This window comes from Bombina bombina, chromosome 6 (genome assembly GCF_027579735.1).
Source record: "Bombina bombina isolate aBomBom1 chromosome 6, aBomBom1.pri, whole genome shotgun sequence".
Classification (NCBI taxonomy): domain Eukaryota; kingdom Metazoa; phylum Chordata; class Amphibia; order Anura; family Bombinatoridae; genus Bombina; species Bombina bombina.
In genome coordinates this window covers 422,946,961-422,967,774 of record NC_069504.1, presented here as the reverse complement: position 1 = coordinate 422,967,774, position 20,814 = coordinate 422,946,961, and the positions used below count along the sequence as shown (strand labels likewise).

General features: G+C 36.9%; 1 protein-coding gene across 2 annotated transcripts in view; it reads left to right on the top strand.

Moving 5' to 3' along the window:
- The window catches only part of ARHGAP26 (Rho GTPase activating protein 26), a 1,495,203-nt gene that overhangs the window by 1,158,708 nt on the left and 315,681 nt on the right, over nucleotides 1-20,814 (top strand). For both annotated transcript variants that reach the window (XM_053717161.1, XM_053717160.1), the window contains exon 19: nucleotides 1,975-2,113. In XM_053717161.1, the coding sequence (XP_053573136.1) occupies nucleotides 1,975-2,113 (139 nt within the window). The remainder of the gene's footprint in view (nucleotides 1-1,974; nucleotides 2,114-20,814) is intronic.

The window sequence follows — 20,814 nt, the reverse complement described above, 5'->3', positions numbered from 1 at the left end:
TGTCTCTGTCCAGAGTCTCTGTCAAGTCCATCTTAATGTTCCTGTGTCCACTGTGCGCAACATTGTCTAGAAGTTAACAGCCCATTGCTCTGTAACTAATCTCCCTGGATGTGGAAAAAAGAGAAAAAATGATCAAATATTGTAACAAAGGATTGTTCAAATGGTGGATAAAGAACCTTGCTCAACTTCCAGACAAATTCAAGCTGACCTTCAGGCACAGGGTACAAATGTGTCAGCTCACACCATATGTCGCCATCTGAATGAAAAGGGACGCTATGGTTGGAGACTACCAAAGAATTCTGTGGTGCAGTGCCAGAAAGTTGGGTCTCAGTCCGAGGTCATGACAATGGCTCAAAGCACTCGTCAAAAAGCACCCAGAAATGTTTTAAGACAAAGAGCTGGAGAGTACTGAACTGGCCAGCAATGAGTCCAGATCTTGATCCCATAGAGCACCTGTGGAGAGATCTCAAAACCGCAGTTGGGAAAAGGAACCCTTCCAATCTGAGAGACCTGGAGCGGTTGGCGAAATTAGAATGGTCCAAAATTCCAGTAGAGAGGTGTAAGAAACTCATCAAGCGATTGATTTCCATTATTTTTTCCAATGGGTGTGCTACCAAATATTAAATTGAGGGTGCCAATAATTTTGTCCAGTCCATTTTCGGAGTTTTGCATGGAATGTGTAACATTTGGCTTTTTTTTCTCTCCACTTTTTGTGTGATACCAATGCAAACAAAAGAAATAAACATGAGAATGCCTAAACATTTGTAATTGCAACAATTGTCTGGACAAAGTGGTGCATTATCTGACAAAAATGCAGGGGTGCCAATATTTTTGGCCATGACTGTGTGTGTGTGTATATATATATATATATATATATATATATATATATATATGTGTATAGAGAGAGAGATCAGAATATTTATTTAAAAATACTTAAAACATATTACCCTATGTGAAAAACATTGGAATGTGAAATATTTACAGTAAATACATAGTTAAACACTTTATTAAATATGAATATTGAATAAGTATTCTTTACATGTTTTCATATACGTGACTGCAGAGGGCTCCAATGTAATTAAATATATGTCTATATATGTATACATATGTATTTGTACTTATATGTGTATATATGTCTGTAAATACATATATACACATATAAACATACACATATGTAGATATTTATATGTATGTATCTCTAAATTAAAAAAAAATGCATTATTTTTAAAATTATTTTATTAGATAGTATTGTTATATTTTTAACTGTACTTAAAAATGTATTTGTGGTGTGTTTTATGCAACTCTGAGAATGCACGTAAAATTCAATTGCACTCAAGCACACGTTTACTTTCAACTCGTAATATTGCGGTACTTCTGACGTGCACAAAAAACCCTGATAAACCCAATTTTGCTCGTAATCTAGCCCTATGTGTTTAACTCCACAAACGGGACATATATATAAGTGCACTTTCGGGAAACAAAGCTCTGACACTCCAGAGATGGATACTGTTGCGAGTTAAACAGGAGTGTTATATGTGCATGGCTCATGTCAAGCTCAGAAGTGGATGTGTGTTGAGCATCTGTAATTTACCTTAGCTATGTATTTTATTGCTTTATGGGGTAAGCAGTAGCACAATAACAGAATTGTCTTGCACATTAGAGCAAACATTACTGTTGCATATCAAGTCCCTTTATGCATATACCTTTTTCACCTATTTATATGTCCTAACAATATCCTCTAATAAAAATGTAAGCAAGCAGGTGAACTATTAATTATAGGCTTAAGACTAATGGACAATATTTTACTGTTAATATCCCTTTAACCTTATCGCTGCTGGAGTTGGATGTCTATCATTATAGCAGCAGGGGTTTAAACAAGTTTTACTGTGCAAGCAATATGCTTCAATGTAATTTTCTGCCATTTCCTCTGTGTTATATAACCATTTGACCTTCTGAATCTCATTTTATTTATAGATGTTTTCCACCGTGCCGGAGATGCCACCGACAAACTCCCAGCTGCATTTGTCTCGTAAAAGAAGTACTGACTCAAAGCCGCCTTCCTGCAGTGAGAGGCCTTTAACGCTTTTCCATACAACACATTCCACAGAGAAAGGTGGGTGTGTTTACTTCCCCCATGCAGAGGGCAAAAGGGTCTCAGCTTATGTGTCTTATGGATTTGTTTTGCCTCATTTTCTTTTCTACTCCAAGCATCACTAATTGTAGCCTGCTTCCTTTTTGCATCTTGCCGTGAGCATTGCCAAAAATAGATCAGCAGTCCCTGTGTTAGAGAGGCGTTCTATGTTTGTAAAGACATGTTGCTAGTATATTTAGAAACTGGAGGGTTAATTATACCACTGGTGTATAAATTCTGTAGCAATATGTATGAAACGAAATTATGCGGCGTATGATTTTTTTCTACCATAATAAAGAGAGCCCCTTTATAGGGTATGACTCATCTCAGTATTTTCATGTGCTAATTTGCTATTATGTGTAGCATAACTTCCTATATGTCTTTAAAATATTTTACCATTTCGTAGTCCGTGGTATAGAAATAATAAATGTTTTCAATTAATAGAATTCATTTTATATTTTTTTTGTTATAGATAATTTATCAGTTTCCATCTCTTTGCATGTAATTCCTAGTGTTATTTTGTGCAGGAAATGATGAGACTAAAGGTTGTAATTTAATATTCTATTTGGGAAGAAAATCAGTTTCCCTCTCTGTTTTGTCATTGAGGACCTATGGCACTGTATTGCTTTCTTGTAATTCTATTGTCAGCACCTGATAACATAAAATAGCTGTGCTATTGTGTAGCCTACAGAGGAATGGGGAAATAACTGTTATACAAGGCTTGCAAACATAGCTCTCATAACGATATAAAACCAGCTTTATGTTCAATCAAGTTCCACCCCTCACTTCATCCTATTCAGCTGTGATTATATATCCGCTGCCTGGTCACTACTAGCGTCATGGATACATGCGATACATAATATAATAGGGATGATTCTCTTTAAGAATATGGGTGATAAGGGATGATTCTCTTCAAGAATGCCTGGGATAAGCATATGGCTATCCTACAATCTTTTAGGACATTTTGGCAGACTTGTTGGGCCTACGGTTCTTATCAGCCGAAAAAAAATCTCTGTTTCTATGATGCTTTAAACTTCTAAAAGTAGACTTGTATTTTTAGACTAAAAGATCATTTATGTGTCTAATTTATTTAATTATTTATTTATTGCTCAAAATCAATGTATTGGTACAAAATAGGGCCAGATTTACATCTCAGGTGCCTGTACGCACAAAAACCCGAAGCGCCCCCCCTCAAAAAAAAAGTGAAAATAAAAATTAAAATAGCAGTGGTTTGCACGACTCAAATTATGTATTTAGAAACAATACACATCATTGGTGCATGGGATATTTGCATATGCAGCACAAAAACAACTATTAAAGTGTTTACAGATGTAAGACAACCTATGCTGAGATGTACCTGCTATAGGTGAAGAGTTTTATATTATCAATAAAACAGAACCAATGTGCACCTGTATTACAATATATGTCAGCATTTACAATTGCCTTGAAGGATGTGCATAGACTTGCTTAACAATTATGTAAAACAGTTTAAGAAGTAATATATATGTGTTATATGTTTTATTGCAGAACAAGCTACAGTTTATAGAAAGAGAGATATGTTATTTCATTAGAGATTTTAATTTGCATACGATACTCAATGGAAGCAGTTAAATATACAGGAGCTGTCAGTGCAGGTACTGATAATAATGACGGTGTGCAGAGGACAAAAGTGCATGTGTGCTGAGAGTTACATAAAACATCACTGGGTAAAAATGCGATCCACAGGACGCCGAGCTCTGAGCAAGAGCTGTTAGTCTGTGTTGTTCCAATGAATGAGGTGGACCTGGCTGCTGCTTCTATTTTCTCCTGACCCCAGGCTGGTGACAGTCCTCCTCCTCTCCTCTTCTCTCCTCCTCCCCGTGCTGCCACGCCGTCAGCTCCGCATCAGGGTCAGTGAGTGTGACGTCACTAAGGTGGCGCCTTATTGGCTAGCGCCGGGAGCCACGATATTAAAATTTTTAAAAAAAAGCTCATAACAGTAACTATTTCATACTGTACCTAATGGGAAATCCGGCCCTGTAAAAAATAAGTCTCCCTCTTATATATGTTCCTTATATGACAGCCCTGTAGTGTAATGCATCAGAGAAGTTGATTTTCTAGTAATTGTATAAGTATTGCAGGCTTCTCAGAGTGCCCATTGTATCACTGAAAATAAATCAAGTAGTCAGTTATATAGGTAAGATCTAATGAAATTATAAATGGAGATTGACTTGTTTATAGTGACTGGGTCAGATTCAACTATTTCAAAATAAGTCATAGATGAATCTATGATTCTATGAAGCCTAACAGGTTTGTGATAGATTATGAACTTACTTTCTACTTCTCTCCCTGAAATGGCCTTCTGCATGTACAAAGTAGAGTTCCTTATGCTTAAAAATACTGGGTTATTAATAAATTCGAAATGCAAATGTCAGATAAAATAAGTTGATTATGAGAATCACTAAATGTTACCTTATTTTTAGACATATTTCTCAAGTGTCTTTGGCCAGTTGGTTTGGCTGTGTAATCTTGATGGGCCTATACAATACAAAGAAGGCTTTATCCTTTAAAGATACATATTATTCAACTATATTTTTGGGCTTCATCATTGACTAGGTATAATGAGACTGTTGATCAGTAGTGCAAAGTAGCTATTTGATATGTATTGTATTCACTGATTGTTAACAGCTGAAAGTGTGACACCTCACAAAAAGTTTTGATAAGAATGTCTTTAAGAAAGTTTTCTTTCAGGCCTAGGCCTTGAGTGTTTTATTCCCCCCCCCCAACTTCGATGTGCAATGTGATACCACAAGTTTTAATATAAAAGAATTGTATACTTACTAAAAAATTACCAATAAGTATATACTTAAATTATAATATAAAGGCTAACATAGCTCCCACCTCTTTGTGTGTCTTATCACCAGTCTGTTTCCCTGAGTTCCGAAGCTACCCTATTTTCCTCTCCTCAGAAATATGTTAGATGAAAGCAGAAAAATAAATATTGACCAGTAACTTGTCATCAGAGTATGAGTCTAACAAATAATAAAGCAGTTATTTAAGGCTATGGAGCCATCATCAAATGTTACAGAGCCTATCTGTTGGTCCTGAGGGCCTATCTCGCCAGTCCCCACATAGAGGTTACAATGTAGTAATCACTGGAAGGTCTAGCAAAGCAGGAGCCCCCCAGTCCTCCAAAACAGCTTTGTCTGCGTACCTCAGAATGTGATGGCACTCTTCCTCTACAGATCCGAAGTATGGCTGTACAGCACCAGCTATATCCAGAGAAGGCCTTCCTAACTCCGCTAGACTAGGCTGTTCAAAAAGAGCTTCAGAGAAGTTCCGACAACTGCGGGACCCAGTCACATACAGGATGGCCTCCTCAGTCGACCGCCAAGCTGCCCCAATGTCTCAACTACAGGACTCTCCTGCCAATCCCAGAAACCATCCTAAACTCCCTTCAGAGGACCGAAGGCTTCCCTCTGAACAGGGGCCAAAGTAAGTTGCAAGGGTCCCTCACAAACACCCAGCAGTGGAAAGACAGGATTTCCCTCCTCAGAAAGCCAGATAGTGCTTAATTGCGTATCCCCTCTCTGGATGATGGTCTCAAAAACAGTCACCTGCATGTGTGTGCGCTCCATGAGAGACAAGAGGTAGTCGAATCTGCTACACATCTGTAGTTCAAAATCAATCATTAAGTCATGTTATATTCACATAGACTTCCTCCATTTTCAGTTTAGAATGTAGAGAGTAGGTGATCCTAAATCACAGATATTGCCCAAACCAGCAAACTATCTACTTTCACATAAAGTAAAATTCTGCACTGGATGGCACCATAATGTCTTGATTACATGGCGGTATGTAAGTGAATCTGCCAGAGCTCCTATATGTTTTAACCACAGTCACAATAATTACCCGGGCTACATTTGCTTGACACCTTCCTTGTATTTATTTGTTGCCTTTACACTGGATTGACAACTTGCTGGGCAATTGCAGTCGCCTGATGATCATTTGAAGTTACTTCCAGATTTCACCAAAGTGCTTGCTAGCGATTCTATCAACAGATCTATAGATCCCAGCTGAACAGATCTATATAAGTATTGATATACCAACGATCTCCAAAAACAGAGTTGGGCTGACGAGACATCAGGCCATGGCCTACCTAGAATTACATCGGACCCCCTCACTTGAGCACTGAGGCAATTAAGCTTAATATGGCTTCTCTTAACAAAGAGGATTCTCAAGCAGCACTAGAGCCGTTACGCACTCTTTTGGCTAACTTCGAACAGTAAATGCAGCATAGCTTTTATAATCGGACCCTACTTGTACAGGGGAGAGAGATGGAGGACCTGCCATCAAGCACTCCCAAGTTGGTGCCAATCGCATATACCAGTGTCCAGATTTGTGCCGATGAGCCCATTATACATGCAACAATCCTGCACTCTAATACCAGAGACATAATGAAGGGGAGAAAGATTCAGACGACGGCTGTCTCTGCGCCAAGAATGCTTACATCAGCACACTGCCAAAGAGACCTAAAGGCGATCATGTTAAATAAGGACACTCACGGTGGGCAAGAAGCTCTCTTACCATCCGCTAATATACCAGCAGACTCCGCATCAGCTAGCTGCATCTTGATGATGGAGGGTGGTCTGTCTTCTGCGATTCTGTGGAGGGAAGCGGAAAACCACCTGGAGAGCTGCCTGAGCAACCCCTGCCATCTAGCTCCTGAACCAGTGGCATTTTCTGTATGCATTAATTACAAGCCAGAGCTTTGCAGACCTCAATGGAATTACATTCAACACTTCGGGGGCCAGAAAAATCATCCCAAGAGACTGATCTTATGTATGAGCGGGTGCCTCTTGGGAACATTCGCTATCTATGGTTAAAGACCTCGATGTGCTTTCACTATTCTGCTATCCAAAGAGGAGTAGGTTGAGGCTTTTACTAGCTAAAGGCTGACGTGATGTGGACTATGCTCTATGCAGTTTCTGGTTTTGCCTTGTTTTTACTTGTTTTTTTTCCTCATTTAATGGTTCTTAATTTATTTGCATGCATTTGCCCTATAGGATATGCTTTGGATTGTACACTGATGGCGTTGTATAATATGTTACTGGTACAGACCTAGCTTCCAAAAGCTCCCCATAGTTACCTAATATGAACATAAGTGTGCATCCCAGGACACTCTCAACGTGCCTGAATTTTCATGCAGCTCCTACTCATACTAATGGAGTTGAAGTTCTTTTAATTCACTATGCATCGGCCATATATGAGGACTCCTGTCTGATTTCTCAGGCTGAGTACAGATACAAAGGATAGTATATGTCTATCGCTAATCTCACTTATCTTTTTTTTTTATATATAAACCTTGATACCATTGGGGGGTCGTTCATGAGAGTTAAGCTGCATATTGTACTTATATTATAAAGCTATACCTTTTATTTTAATTTTTTGAGAGATAAGAAAGCATTGTAACATATCAGTCAGGCTCCCTTATTACTCCCAGTACAGTAAGTGTAAAATATTTCTCCTACCTCTATACCACAACCTCCTATATCTTTAAGCTTAGGCCCCAAGTGCACCACAACGATATACGACAGAGACACTCACCATAGATTAGCCTTTGTCAACACTGTATAATACATGGTGAGGTTACATGGTACATGGTTTTGTACTAAGGGATGTACATTAACGGCGTAATTATATAAACCTTGTTACATAAAAAAATTATGGGATAGTAGGAACTCAAAACTCACAGCTAAACATCCGAAACTCCTCAGAAAAATTAGTCCTTTGTCTTAAAAAATAATCAATAGCTTGAACACCTAGATGATGGGGAATATTAGTATAACGACACCACATCAATCACCACCCACCCAAAATCTTCATGCCAATTAATATTATCCAACAAAGAGCTAAGATGGCCAGAGTCTCTGAGATAACTACTCAAGCCCCTGACCAAAGGCTGTCTAATCAAGTCAACCCACTCTGATAAAGGCTCAAACAAGGAGCCGTTTCCTGAAAAAATGGGGCGTCCAGATGGGCTGACACTACCTGCCCAAAACACACAAGAGCACAGTCAGCCCACCTGGATGCCCCATTATTTCAGGCATCGGCTCCTTGTTTGAGCTGTCTCCAAGCCTAATTTCCAGTAGTCAGAGTAAAAAAGGAGTATGGCTGAACAAAAAGGGTACTTTTATGTGTTTATCACATAATTGTGGCACATGCAAAGTAATTTCTAGGGACAATGCTTTTAAAAGCTCTGATACTGGTATTGAATACAAAATTGAACACTATGCAAATCGTGGTACCACTTTTGTGGTTTACCTTTTGGAGTGCAATCTATGCAATGCCCAGTATGTGGGCCAAGCGTCACGCTGCCTTAGGTCCAGAATTGGCGAGCATAAAAGGGATGTTAAAAATTACGATAATGACTCTAGCATAGCCAGGCCTTTTAATGGGCTTCATTTTACTCATATCCCCAATTTTAATATAAAGTTAATAGATATTGCTAAATTGCCACCTAGTGGTGGTTACAAATATAAAATTCTCACGAAAAAAGCACTATATTGAGTATTTACGCTTAGCACAAGGGAACCTTAAGGTCTAAATAAATTTTCGTAAATAAACTATGACAATTATTTATCTATTTACGTACCAGTGCCATCATCTGTCATTTCTCTTTTTTGTGGATGCCACTTTAATGTTGTGGAGAATCAGCTGAATTTAATAATTTCAAACACATCGTTTATTTTTGAAAATAATGTCTTTTTCGTTTTGTATTTTGTACATTCTCTCTGCCTCTACAGTTTTGACTTATTTTTTGCGTACCCAATAGAGAATTTTTTTTCTGTGTATTATCGTTTTTATATATTTCTTTCATGTAATTGGCAAGAGTCCATGAGCTAGTGACGTATGAGATGTACAATCCTACCAGCAGGGGCAAAGTTTCCCAAACCTCAAATGCCTATAAATACACCCCTCACCACACCCACAATTCAGTTTTACAAACTTTGCCTCCCTATAGAGGTGGTGAAGTAAGTTTGTGCTTGATTTTTCTTCTATGATAAGCGCTTCTCAGCATATTGAAGCCCAATTCCTCTCAGAGTACAGTGAATGTCAGAGGGATGTAAAGGGAGTATTGCCTTTTGATTTTATGGTTTTCCTCGTGGGAAATCTTTTCAAGGGTTCTCTGTTATCGGTCGTAGAGATTCATCTCCTACCTCCCTTTTCAGATCGACGATATACTCCTATATACCATTACCTCTGCTGATACTTTTTCAGTACTGGTTTGGCTATCTGCTATATGTGGATGGGTGTCTTTTAGTAAGTACATATTGTTATTTAAGACACTCTCAGCTATGGTTTGGCGCTTTATGTATTAATATAAAGTTTGAAATATATGTATTTACTTATTTGTCATGATTCAGGTCTATGTATATTTCCCTTTTGCAGTCTAAACAGTTTCAGTATAGGAATCATGTTTGGGAGGTTTATTTATTTACCTGGGGTTGTCTTTTTCAATTTGACTTTCATTTTTTGCGGGCAAATCTAGGCTCGCGAGGGCGCAAAATGCTGTTTTTTATTTGCGCAAAATTTTTTTGCCGCACCATTGATGACGCAAGTTTCGTCATTTCCGGTGTCTTTGCTGACATTAGTTGTTTTGGCGCAAAATTGCGTTTGTTATGACGCGAATTGTGTCTATTGCCTGGTGATAGTTTTGCACCTAAAAAATGTTTATTTCCTTTTTTTGCGTTGTACATCATTCTTGGCGCAAAAAATTTGTAATTTTTTACCCCTCTCCCTCTATTGCTTGCTGTTTTTATAATTTTTTTGAAAACTATCATGCCTGCTTTTGCTTTTCTTTGCTGAAACTGTTACATTGTGGAAATTGAATATTTTGCCTAATGTTTTTCTTTTTTTATTACATTTTGCAAGATGTTTCATTCTGATTCTGACTCTGATATTACTGTAGAAACTATGATGCCCTGCAACACAATTCTACAAAGCTAAGTGTGTTCTTAAACTGTTGTTATTTCTTCAGTTAAATTATGTGGCATGTGTTTTTTATGTTTTATGATAAGCTATGTTCTACATGTATAATGACATTTACTGTTTTTTTACATATTCAGTTCTTGTACTTGATTTCATTTTGCAAACATTACATGTTGTTGCTTATATCATAAGGTTATGACTGCTATTATGCCTTTAAATAAACTTAAAAAGTCTTTTAAAAATTGTTAAAATTTAATCAATTTTGTTCTGTTTATGTTCTTTATTAAGGAAATATGTATTATTTATAGCTTTTAGGAGTCCTCCTATTAACTATGTTATTAATCCTTTTCAAAACTGGATTTTAAGAATGTTTTGCTCTTGAGGTGTTTTCCTATGCAATATACTATTTGTATTTTATTCTAGAGAATGTTTACCCTGATTACCTCTTGGGACTGTACTACTATTTCTATGAGAATTGGTACTTATTTTCAGGATTCTTTAGAAATTTTGAATATAACCTTGGTAGAGCATATTCTTGTACTGTTTATATTTTAGCTCAGCCTTATCTGTGGCTGACATTGCTGTTTTCTCAACTTTTGTTGAACAGTTAGTATAAGCAGTTTCAGGTTCTCAAGTATATAGCTCTGTTTATTTACTTCAGAAGTAATCATTTAATTATGTTTACTGTATTTATCATTATGATTTTGAATATATGTTGTTATCTCTATCTTGCTAGTATGATAATTTATTTGATTTCTATTTTTTCCTCTATAGTTGGAGGTCTAGAATTGTTCTGCCCTACTTTAAGTCCGGTGATGTAGATCAGTTGTTGAATTTCCTGACTACAAATATTGTTCTAGATCCAAGGGTCTCAGATTCATATTCCGGCAGGGTCATTACAGCCCTTTGGCCTTTTGAGGTCAATTTATTGTATGCCATTTATTTGAGTAATAATAACTACTGTTTTTTCTCAGCTGCTAATTTGGTTAATTCCGGGTGTAAGCACTAAAAAAGCATTTTGTATCCTCTTTGGGAGTAATACGCTATATATTTACTAGTTATTAGACTGCATGAAGGTGCGGTTCTCTATCCAGTCTTTCTAGCCCTGTAGCAACCTGAGGGTTGCAGATTAGATTCCTGACGAGGTCCATTCAGCCTTTCATTTTCCGAGGTCAGTTAAATGAGCAGTGTTTTAAGTCCCTTATGGGTAATTAGATGCGCTTACAAGTACCCAATACATACTTATGAAAGAGCAGTATTCATATATGTGGATCTTTCTTTTTTGGAATCTCTTATGAATCAACTAAGTTTTGTTTCTTCAAAACATAGTTGGTGGGTTTAATTTACCTAAGAGTTTCGTGATTCCTTAGACCAGTGTTTTTCAACCAGTGTGCCGTGGCACACTAGTGTGCCGTGAGAGATCCTCAGGTGTGCCACGGCAGACTGACAACAGTGTGACATATTTTTTAAACTTTGCTTGTTTTTTACTCCCAGTGCAGGGGTAGTTTGTAGGAGGCATGGCATAACAGCACAATACATACAGTATGTGTGTGTTTGTGTGTATGTGTATATATATATATATATATGCTGTATTAGGCTACAATGTGTGATTTTTTTTAAATTTTGGGATGCTGGTGTGCCACAGGATTTTTTAATGTAAAAAAGTGTGCCACGGCAAAAAAAAGGTTAAAAATCACTGCCTTAGACAATGGTCACTTCTTTTTGGGTTTTTAGATAGATTCTGTGTGCATGTCTTTGTCTTTATCGGACAAAAGTCAATTGTATGTGGCATTAGTCTGTTTTACTTAAAGTCTGGTTCATTTCTTTCAGTGGCTATGTGCATGAAAGTTTTAGGTCTCATAACTGCAGCATCGGGCGTGGCTCCCTTTGCTCGTTTTTCTTCTGAGATCTCTTTTTGCTTTGCATACTGAATCTATGATACAGGGTTTGTTTTCAGATATCACAATTGATATTTTTAAATAACACTCTATTCTCTCTGTTTTTTGATGATTAGTCTGTCATCGTTTTATTCAGGGGGTCTCCTTTTGTTCGTCCTTCCTGGACTGTATTCTTAATGGATGCAAGTCTTGCAGGTTGCGGAGCTGTCTGAGGGTCTTTGACAGCACAAGGGGTTTGGAAACTTCAAGAGGCGAGGTTTCCAATCGATATTTGAACTCTGTGCTATTTCAGAGCTCTTTTCAGGCTTAGCTTCTTTTAGGAGAGATTTTTTTCCTTCAGACAGACAATGTCACAATTGTGGCATATGTCAATCATTTAATAGGGACTTGCAGTTCCTTGGCAGTTAAGAAGTATCTTGAATACGTTCTTAGGTGGTTTTCCTCTCCTACCTAATCTTTATGATTTATATTTTAGGTTTAGACATTTGGGAGATGGATTATCTCAACCATCAGTCTTTACATCTGGTTGAGTGGTACCGCTATACAGATGTGTTCTATCAATTTCTCAGGTACCTTTTCAAGTCTAGGGATCCTCCGTGGAAATAGTGGATACTTTAGCGATGTCTTGGTTTTTGCAACCTGGCTACATCCTTCCGCCTCTATTTTTTTCTTCCAAAGGTGTTCTTCAAGATCATTTTGGAATAGTCTCATATGTGTCTGATAGCATAAGTATGGCCTCTTAAGTTTGGTATGTGGATCTTGTTCGGATGTCCAGTTGCCATCCTTGGCCACTTTTTCTTTGGCTAGCCCTCTTGTTTTAGGGGCTATTTTTTCCATCAGGATTTCAAATTACTTATTTGAAGGTATGGAACTTGTTTGGTGTTTGGTCATAGTGGTTCTCTGACTCAGTTTTTTATCACTATGTTGCAGGCTTATAAGTCTGTTATAAAGAACATTTATTATAAGGTTTGATAAATCCATATTTTATTGTTTTCTTCTCATAAATTCTTGTGGCATTCTCTTAGAATTCCTAGAATTTTTCAGTTTCTTCAGGATGATTTGGTTTATGATTTGTCTATAAGTATTTTAGAGACACTTCTTTGCCTTTTCTGTTTCTTTTTATAAGAAAAGATTACTATTATTCCTGACATTTACTGTTTTGTTCAGACTTTGGTTTGTATTAAGTCTGTTATTTTATTGATTTCTCCTCCTTGGAGTCTTGAATTGGCTTTTTAAGGCTATACAGGCTCTTCTGTTTGAGCCTATGCATACTTTGAATATTAGACTATTTCTTCAGCTAGAAGAGTTTTCTGACTTGTCTGCTCTCTCTTGTCAGTCTCCTTTTCTGATTTTTCATCGGTATAAGGCTGTTTTGCGGACTTCGTTTATATTTCTTCCTAAGGTTGTGAATTCTTACAACATTATTAGGGAAATTGTTGTTCCTTCCTTATCTCCTAATCCTAAGAATTCTTTTTAGAGATTTTTACATTCTTTTGATATCCTAAGAGCTTTGAAATATTATGACAAAGCTACTATAGGTTTCAGGAAGACTTCTAGTTTATTTGTTGTTTTTTCTGGTCCTAGGAAAGTCAGAAAAGTTCTACCATTTCTTTGCCATCTTGGTTAAAGCTTTTTGTTTTTTAAGCTTATTTGGAGATGGGTCAGTTTTTGCTTCAGAGAATTACTGCTCATTCTACTAGTTCAGTAGCCACTTCTTGGCTTTTTAAGAATGAAGCTTCTGTTGTTTAGTTTTGCAAAGCAACAACTTGGTTTTCTTTGCATTCATTTACTAAATTTTACCATTGTGATGTATTTGCTTTTTCTAAAGCAGTTTTTGGTAGAAAAGTTTTTCAGGCAGCTGTTTGAGTTTGATTCTTCTGCTTATGATTTAAGTTTTTTTTCTTAATTTATGAGAAAATCTTATTTTTGTGTGGATTTTATTTTTTTAACGGAAATGGCTGTTTTTATTTTATCACTCTCTAGTGACTCTTCTGTGGTCTTCCACATCTTGGGTATTTCTATCCCATACATCACTAGCTCATGGACTCTTGCCAATTACATGAAAGAAAACATAATTTATGTAAGAACTTACCTGATAAATTAGTTTATTTCATATTGGCAAGAGTCCATGAGGCCCACCCATTTTGGTGGTTATGTTTTTTGTAGAAAAGCACAATTTTTTTTCCAGTTCCTATTCTTGTATGCTTTTTTACTCCTTATATAATCACTCCACTACTTGGCTATTCGTTAAACTGAATTGTGGGTGTGGTGAGGGGTGTATTTATAGGCATTTGAGGTTTGGGAAACATTGCCCCTCCTGGTAGGATTGTATATCCCATGCGTCACTAGCTCATGGCCTCTTGCCAATATGAAATAAATGAATTTATCAGGTAAGTTCTTACATAAATTATGTTTTTTATATTTTAGCAATCCAGTTGTGATTAAATTTTTCCTCGTTTGGGTTTGCGCTACTATATGTCACTAAGTGTCTTCACAGTGAATATAATTTTCTAACGTATCCCACATTTAATTATGGTTGTTACTTTTTAATATATTATGTTCCATATACTGTTTTAAGAACAATCCCCAGTTTAAGTTTAGCCTTCTAGTTGTGATCAAGTATATTAGTACTTCTATGTCATTGCGGTTTTCTGTATCCTTCTGCAAATTGATTGTTGTTTTTAAATCACTTTTTAAATCACTTTGTATGAATGAGCATGTATGCCAAGCGCCTCCCATAGTTACCCGTATGTGGGATATGATTGGAGGTGCCCGGTATATAGGTGTTGTTTCATAACTTACCTTCTATCCTATAACTAAGTGCCGCACTGCACGAAACGCGCAAGGACACACTTTTTCTGATGCCGGAATAAAATATGTTTTTTTAACTTGGATTCCCGGGTGTGCTGCCTTTTCTTCCTTCTGTACTGCCTTTGATGTGGGATAAGCTCTACCCTGTCTTTTGGCTTGCACCTCGTCACCCGTATTGAATAGTCTGTTTGGTCGGAAGCTGCCTTCTAATAACTGTGATGTAAAAGAGGCTATTGTTTTTCTGCATTGAATATGGAGCTGCGCTACCTCTCTATATATCTCCAGTACATCCACCCCTATAAGCAATCCCCCTGTGACATCATGAGGATTATTTTTATACCAAATATGACACGCCTGTTATATTTTGTCATCCTGTATTATAAATATGATTAAAGCATGTTTAAATATATCTTAGAATGTTACCTTTAATTGATATAAGGCCTGTGCCTTGATAGAAACTATGTTTTATGTTACTCTGTTGTTGACATCTAGGGGCTATAGACTGACCTTTTGGCACCAGTTTTCTGGTTGTGTGTAATACAATTGGCTCATGTGAAACTTACGATTTTTTATAAGGTGTCTTTTTGAAAATATCTTTTAAAAAAAAAAAAAAAAAATCAGCACACAGAGAAAAGTTAACCCCCTTAAAACCTAAAATAATGAGGTCTTCATGACACATTTCTATACAGGCAGTGACAATAAGACCATTGATAAGGTGTACACCTGTTACTTCCAGTCTCCTAATGCATGGCTAGCTGACAAAAAATGTGTATGTTATGCTTTTGCACATTTTTAAATAAATCATACGTGTTTCTTGTAGCTTACAGAGACTTGCAACCCACAATTTTCATGATTCATTTAATTTCAACTTCTGTTTTCACTTTATTCTCTTGATATCCTTTATTGAAGGAACAGCTATGCACTACTGGGAGCTAGCTGAACTTATCAGGCAAATCGCTGACAAGAGGCATACACTACACGTGTTAACACCAATCGGATGCTACCTCTCAGCAGTGCATTGCTGCTATTGGGCCTACCTAGGTATACTTTTCAGCAAGGATACAGGCCCTGATATTCACAGGTTCTCCAGCAGTTCAGACTTCACAGGGGCTTTACTGAATATTCAAAAGAAAAAGGGCGGAACTTTCCGGCACTGCGAGATCTGTCATTTCTACAAATAAAGGAGAAACAAGCCCAGTACAATGAGAGTTTTGTTACACTTCCGTGTTACAAATTTGGGTCATCCTTTGTATATTTCTGTTTATATATACAAATTACATTGCAACTTGAATTTGCTTGATTGCAAACCAAAACTGACACTTTCAGAAAGTGGGAGGGAGAGGGCAGTTCCCTCCGCTGAACATGGGAGTTTCCAGGGCCTGAACCTCTCTCACCAGTATTTTGATAATTTCTAAGCATATTAAACAAGCTAGTCTCTCTGATTTGTCTTGCCAGCTACATGCAGGGGAAGTTTTCTCAAAATTCACAATACACTTATTTTAATTAACAGAAAAGTAATATATACTAAAGTATAGACAAAATTAGGTTACATTGTAGTGAAAACATTTCAGTTTAATTTGGAATTGATGCAAACGGAGCCTTTATATCAACCTCAGGGGTTCTCCAGTTACCTTCTCTCAAGTGAAATTTTGAATCGCATAGAGCTTCATTACTTTCTATGGAAGGCATCTCTCATCTCTCTGGGATCTTCAGGTCCTTCTCCTTTTCTTAGAAAATTCAGTGAGTTCTGCCACTATGAAGTCTGCCCTATAATCAGAATTTGTAAAATTACTAAATACACTGCTGTACACAATATAAAATACAAAATAGTAAATCGGAAAATGTAATTGGAAGTGTAAGTTTATATAAATTAGAAAGCACAAAGTGTAAATGCAGCAGAACTGTCATGTCATGCAGTGCTATATTGCACCGGGCTTGTGTCTCCTTCACATACAGAAATGCAGGGAACCTCCCTTGGAGAAGTAAAGCAAAATCTACCTTTTGAATATTCCACTAGGGATCTCGCAGTGCTGGAGGATCATTTTAGAATATCTCACATGAATAGGGAGGTTTTAAATATTAGGGCCACAAAGAGAACCCAACAAATAAGATAATAGAAGTTAAATGGAGAATTGTATACTCCATCTGAATCATGAAAGAAATAATGGGGTTTTATATCCCTTTAACCCAGGCACATGTTCCTGCACTTTTGTCTCAAAAAATTCAACAGGTATTGAAAAAAGTATAGCCTGAGTATAGCCTGAGCCATGAGAGTTGATAGATTTGGTTCCAATTGTTCTTTACCACAGGAGCGAGACAATCACACATAGCAAATGCTAAATTATAGTTGATATTTTTAAAAAGCTGAGGATAAAGTATTTTGTCAGTAATACCAATAAAAGTTTAATATCTCAAGGAAGAGATTATTAGGCTCAGGAGTAATTTGTGTAAATATGGTTAGATTTGCTTTCTATAATTAACCCCTTCGCTGCCGGGAATTTCAGAGAAAAACGTACCCAAAGTACTGGAGATTTTTTTGTATTTTTGCTATCACTCTGTTTAAATATAAATAGAGCTTTTGATTTTTTGATTTACCAATGAAACAATATATATTTTTAAACTAGACAACCCAAAGTATTGATCTAGGCCTATTTTGGTATATTCAATGCTAATATTTGGCCGCCAGATACGATCATTTAAAAAAAATGTTTTACTTTTTTGCAAACTTTGTTTTCTTACTGATATGATTTGTACACAACTACTGCAGTCATATGGATTCCCTTTGTTCAGAAATAGCAGACATGCATGGCTTTGCCATTTGTTTTTTTTGGCAAATAGAATGCCTCTAATTGCAGCTGCATACCTTACTTGAAATTCCTTGCAGCGGAGTGGTTAATCATTTAGCTTGTAAGGTTAATTTTGATGCAGGGTAGAGATTACCTTCCAGCCTGACACCTCCCACTCCCTGATCCCTACCTTATCCCTCCCAAGCTGCTCTCTTCATTCCCTCACCCCCACTTTTAGGTACTGGCAGAAGGTCTGCCAGTATGCAGTTTAAGCCTTTTATTATTATTTTTATTTTCCTTTCAGTGTAGTGATCCCGCCTCAACCCTCCCACCTCTCTGACCCCCCAAACAACTCTTTAACCCTGTGGTGGCCATCTCAGGTACTGTCAGCTGTCAAATGAAAAGAGTTGAACCTGGAGACTTAATTCAAGGGGATAAAACTTGACACCTTTATTCCATCCATTAAAAACAGGTACAATTGATGTGCCAAAGAAAGGTGGTGTGTCTGTCAGTCTCGCTCACGCGTTTCGGCTAGTGTGCCGTAGCCATAGCATGACTACTTACAGAAACACCTGTGCTTTTAAAACAAGTATCTACATCTTATTGGATAAAAACAACAAAGCACCGCCTCCTGCCTTAATTGGTAATTTATACATAATAAGTTTTCAAAATCTATTATCTTGCACAGTACCATTCTAAATTTCTAGTGTAAGCTTAAAATACATGGGACATTACTGTTCCATGTTGTTTTATTGGGAGACATACACTCACTCGGAAGCTACGACACTATCCCAACCCACTGTATCGGTATAAACCCTCCTTACCCAAGGCATTCACACTAGATACCCGTGCTCCTGTAGGGACAAGGGATACCCTAGTGCCCAACTTCACACGTTATTTAGTCTTTCGACACATGATCTACAGAGTTTAAGGCTACTAACATAGGATCAATGTTTATTAATTCCTGAGTTGGCCTGATATATGGCAACATAACCCTGTAATGTGAAATAAATATATTTTACATTGAAATGAGACGATGCGATGCTCTTATATGCTATATGCCACATCCCCCAGGTGTATACCACCTTGGGTAGATCTTCTTATATAAACTGTTGGTCTTATATTTGTTTAACCATACTACTGGAGTGTCTCCTGCTGCGCAGCAATGTTTGTTATTCGATGTTTGATGTTTATTGTTGTTTATTATACCGTATTGTTTCTTTGTTTAAATTACAAATACCAACGGACGTTTGGACCTGCTGAGACTTAATCGTTTACAATAATATGGATTAAAGAGACTTGAACATAAGGACTACTTCTATACAATCATCTGTTTATATTGTTTAGGATGAACATATGTCCTCTCGCAAGCTGTAATGTTGCTACGGCTTTTGTTAACATTGTACCCCTTTCTCTTTACTGATTCCAAATAAAGCTTGTTGGAAAAAAAAAAAAAAAAAAAAAAAAATACATGGGACATTTTACCAGGTAGCTTCAAATTCTCTAATTTAAAATGCAATAAAAGTCTTTACTGTTAATGCAGGCTAATATGTTAGGAATTTTACCAAAGTATACATATAGAGATAAACATGAAGGAGATATCTTAATGGGGACAAGTGAAATAATAGACGGGAAAGGTAAATCCAAGTGATACTAAAGAATATGAGAGGAAGTGTACAAAACTAGCAGATTAGGGACTTAATTTATTCCATCTTATCTTCCTCCTCATAGTTAAGTCTTAAGTAACCTATTAGTTGTTATCCCTCACTTTACTGTCATCTAAAAAATTTCATGACAAAGTTCATTGTCCATCGTCATATTTGGGATGGTAATTCTGTCTATGTCTAGGTGTAAGTCAGAAAAAATTCTAAATTTTTTTTTAAATATATTTCTATCCTTAAATATATTTTTATTGAGGTTTTTCAAGTACCGTACACTAATATAAAATCATGTACATCAAATATTAGGAGTGACATATTGCTGATTGTTACATTGCGAAAATATTTTAATAAAAAATTGAGAACAGCATACATGAGATAATACATGTCAACGTTAGAACCTCTTTTTAACAAGTGTAATTTCCTCCGATACCTCAATGGGTCACTCATGGACCCTGAAAAGGTCAAACCACTACAGACGAGGAATTCTTTCCTATATTTAAGTAATATAGTGAAATATGTAGGTATGTTGCGTTGGATGTAAAAGCTAAAATTTGACTTGTAAAAAATGCTAGACAATCCTGCTAAGCTAGGTAAGGAAAATAAGGACAATATTATGTTGTACTGCAAGACGTGCTTTAAGAGTTTAGTAAGGGTTGCGGTATAGACGAGATAAACCGCGGAAGTAGTCCTCCTAAGCTAGGAGGCTCATTATGTGTTGGTGGGGGGGAGGTGGTAATTTCAGTGCAGCAAGAAAAACAGGCTCTAACCTTGTAAAGTTACACAACCATATATACAGTTTCCCATATGAGGGAAAAATAGAAATAAGCTAAGCACATATTGAACTAAAGTTGTACCTGGCACATTGGGGTTTCAAGGTCTATGCTCTAAGAACCGACATGTTTTATGTGGCTTATTTATGATGTAGCGCATGGTAAGGCCCTAAATTGTAGGATGGATGTATGTCCAGCCTGCCTTAGGAGCATGTCGGAGGCTTTAAGGCAAAGCTATGTGTCGCAGTATATTAATGGCCACAACAGCAGATTATAAATTTGCACCCTATGTCACACACTAACAAACACAAAATAACAATAAGATATGTCCCGGGGAGCAAACGATATATTGAGAAAAACAAAAGAACAAATGCGGATGAAAGAGAGGCAAGGCTAGTTGCGTCAGCCACAAGTCATCAACAAATATACATAGCTATCAGTGTATGGTCGGGAAATTGAGTATGCAGCAATAACCTGCGGGAACAGCTATATAGAATTAGTCTAGTAAGTCCATATATACTTTATACACACTAGGTAAGCATTGCCTAAGTGATATTATCAATTTGCGTGTTGTGAGGTGTTAGTTTTGCCCACGGTGTGAAATCATACCCCAAAGCATAAAAAATAAAAAATATTAGCAGTTATAACGGTAGCTATAACACTGTGGAATTAGGATGGCTAGAGTAAAGGGTCTGCAGTCTTGTTACTAGTAGTGTCTATATAGATTAAGTGTTAAAATGTGAGTATACTAGGACTAAACTAAATGTAGGTTTGTATTCAACTTTG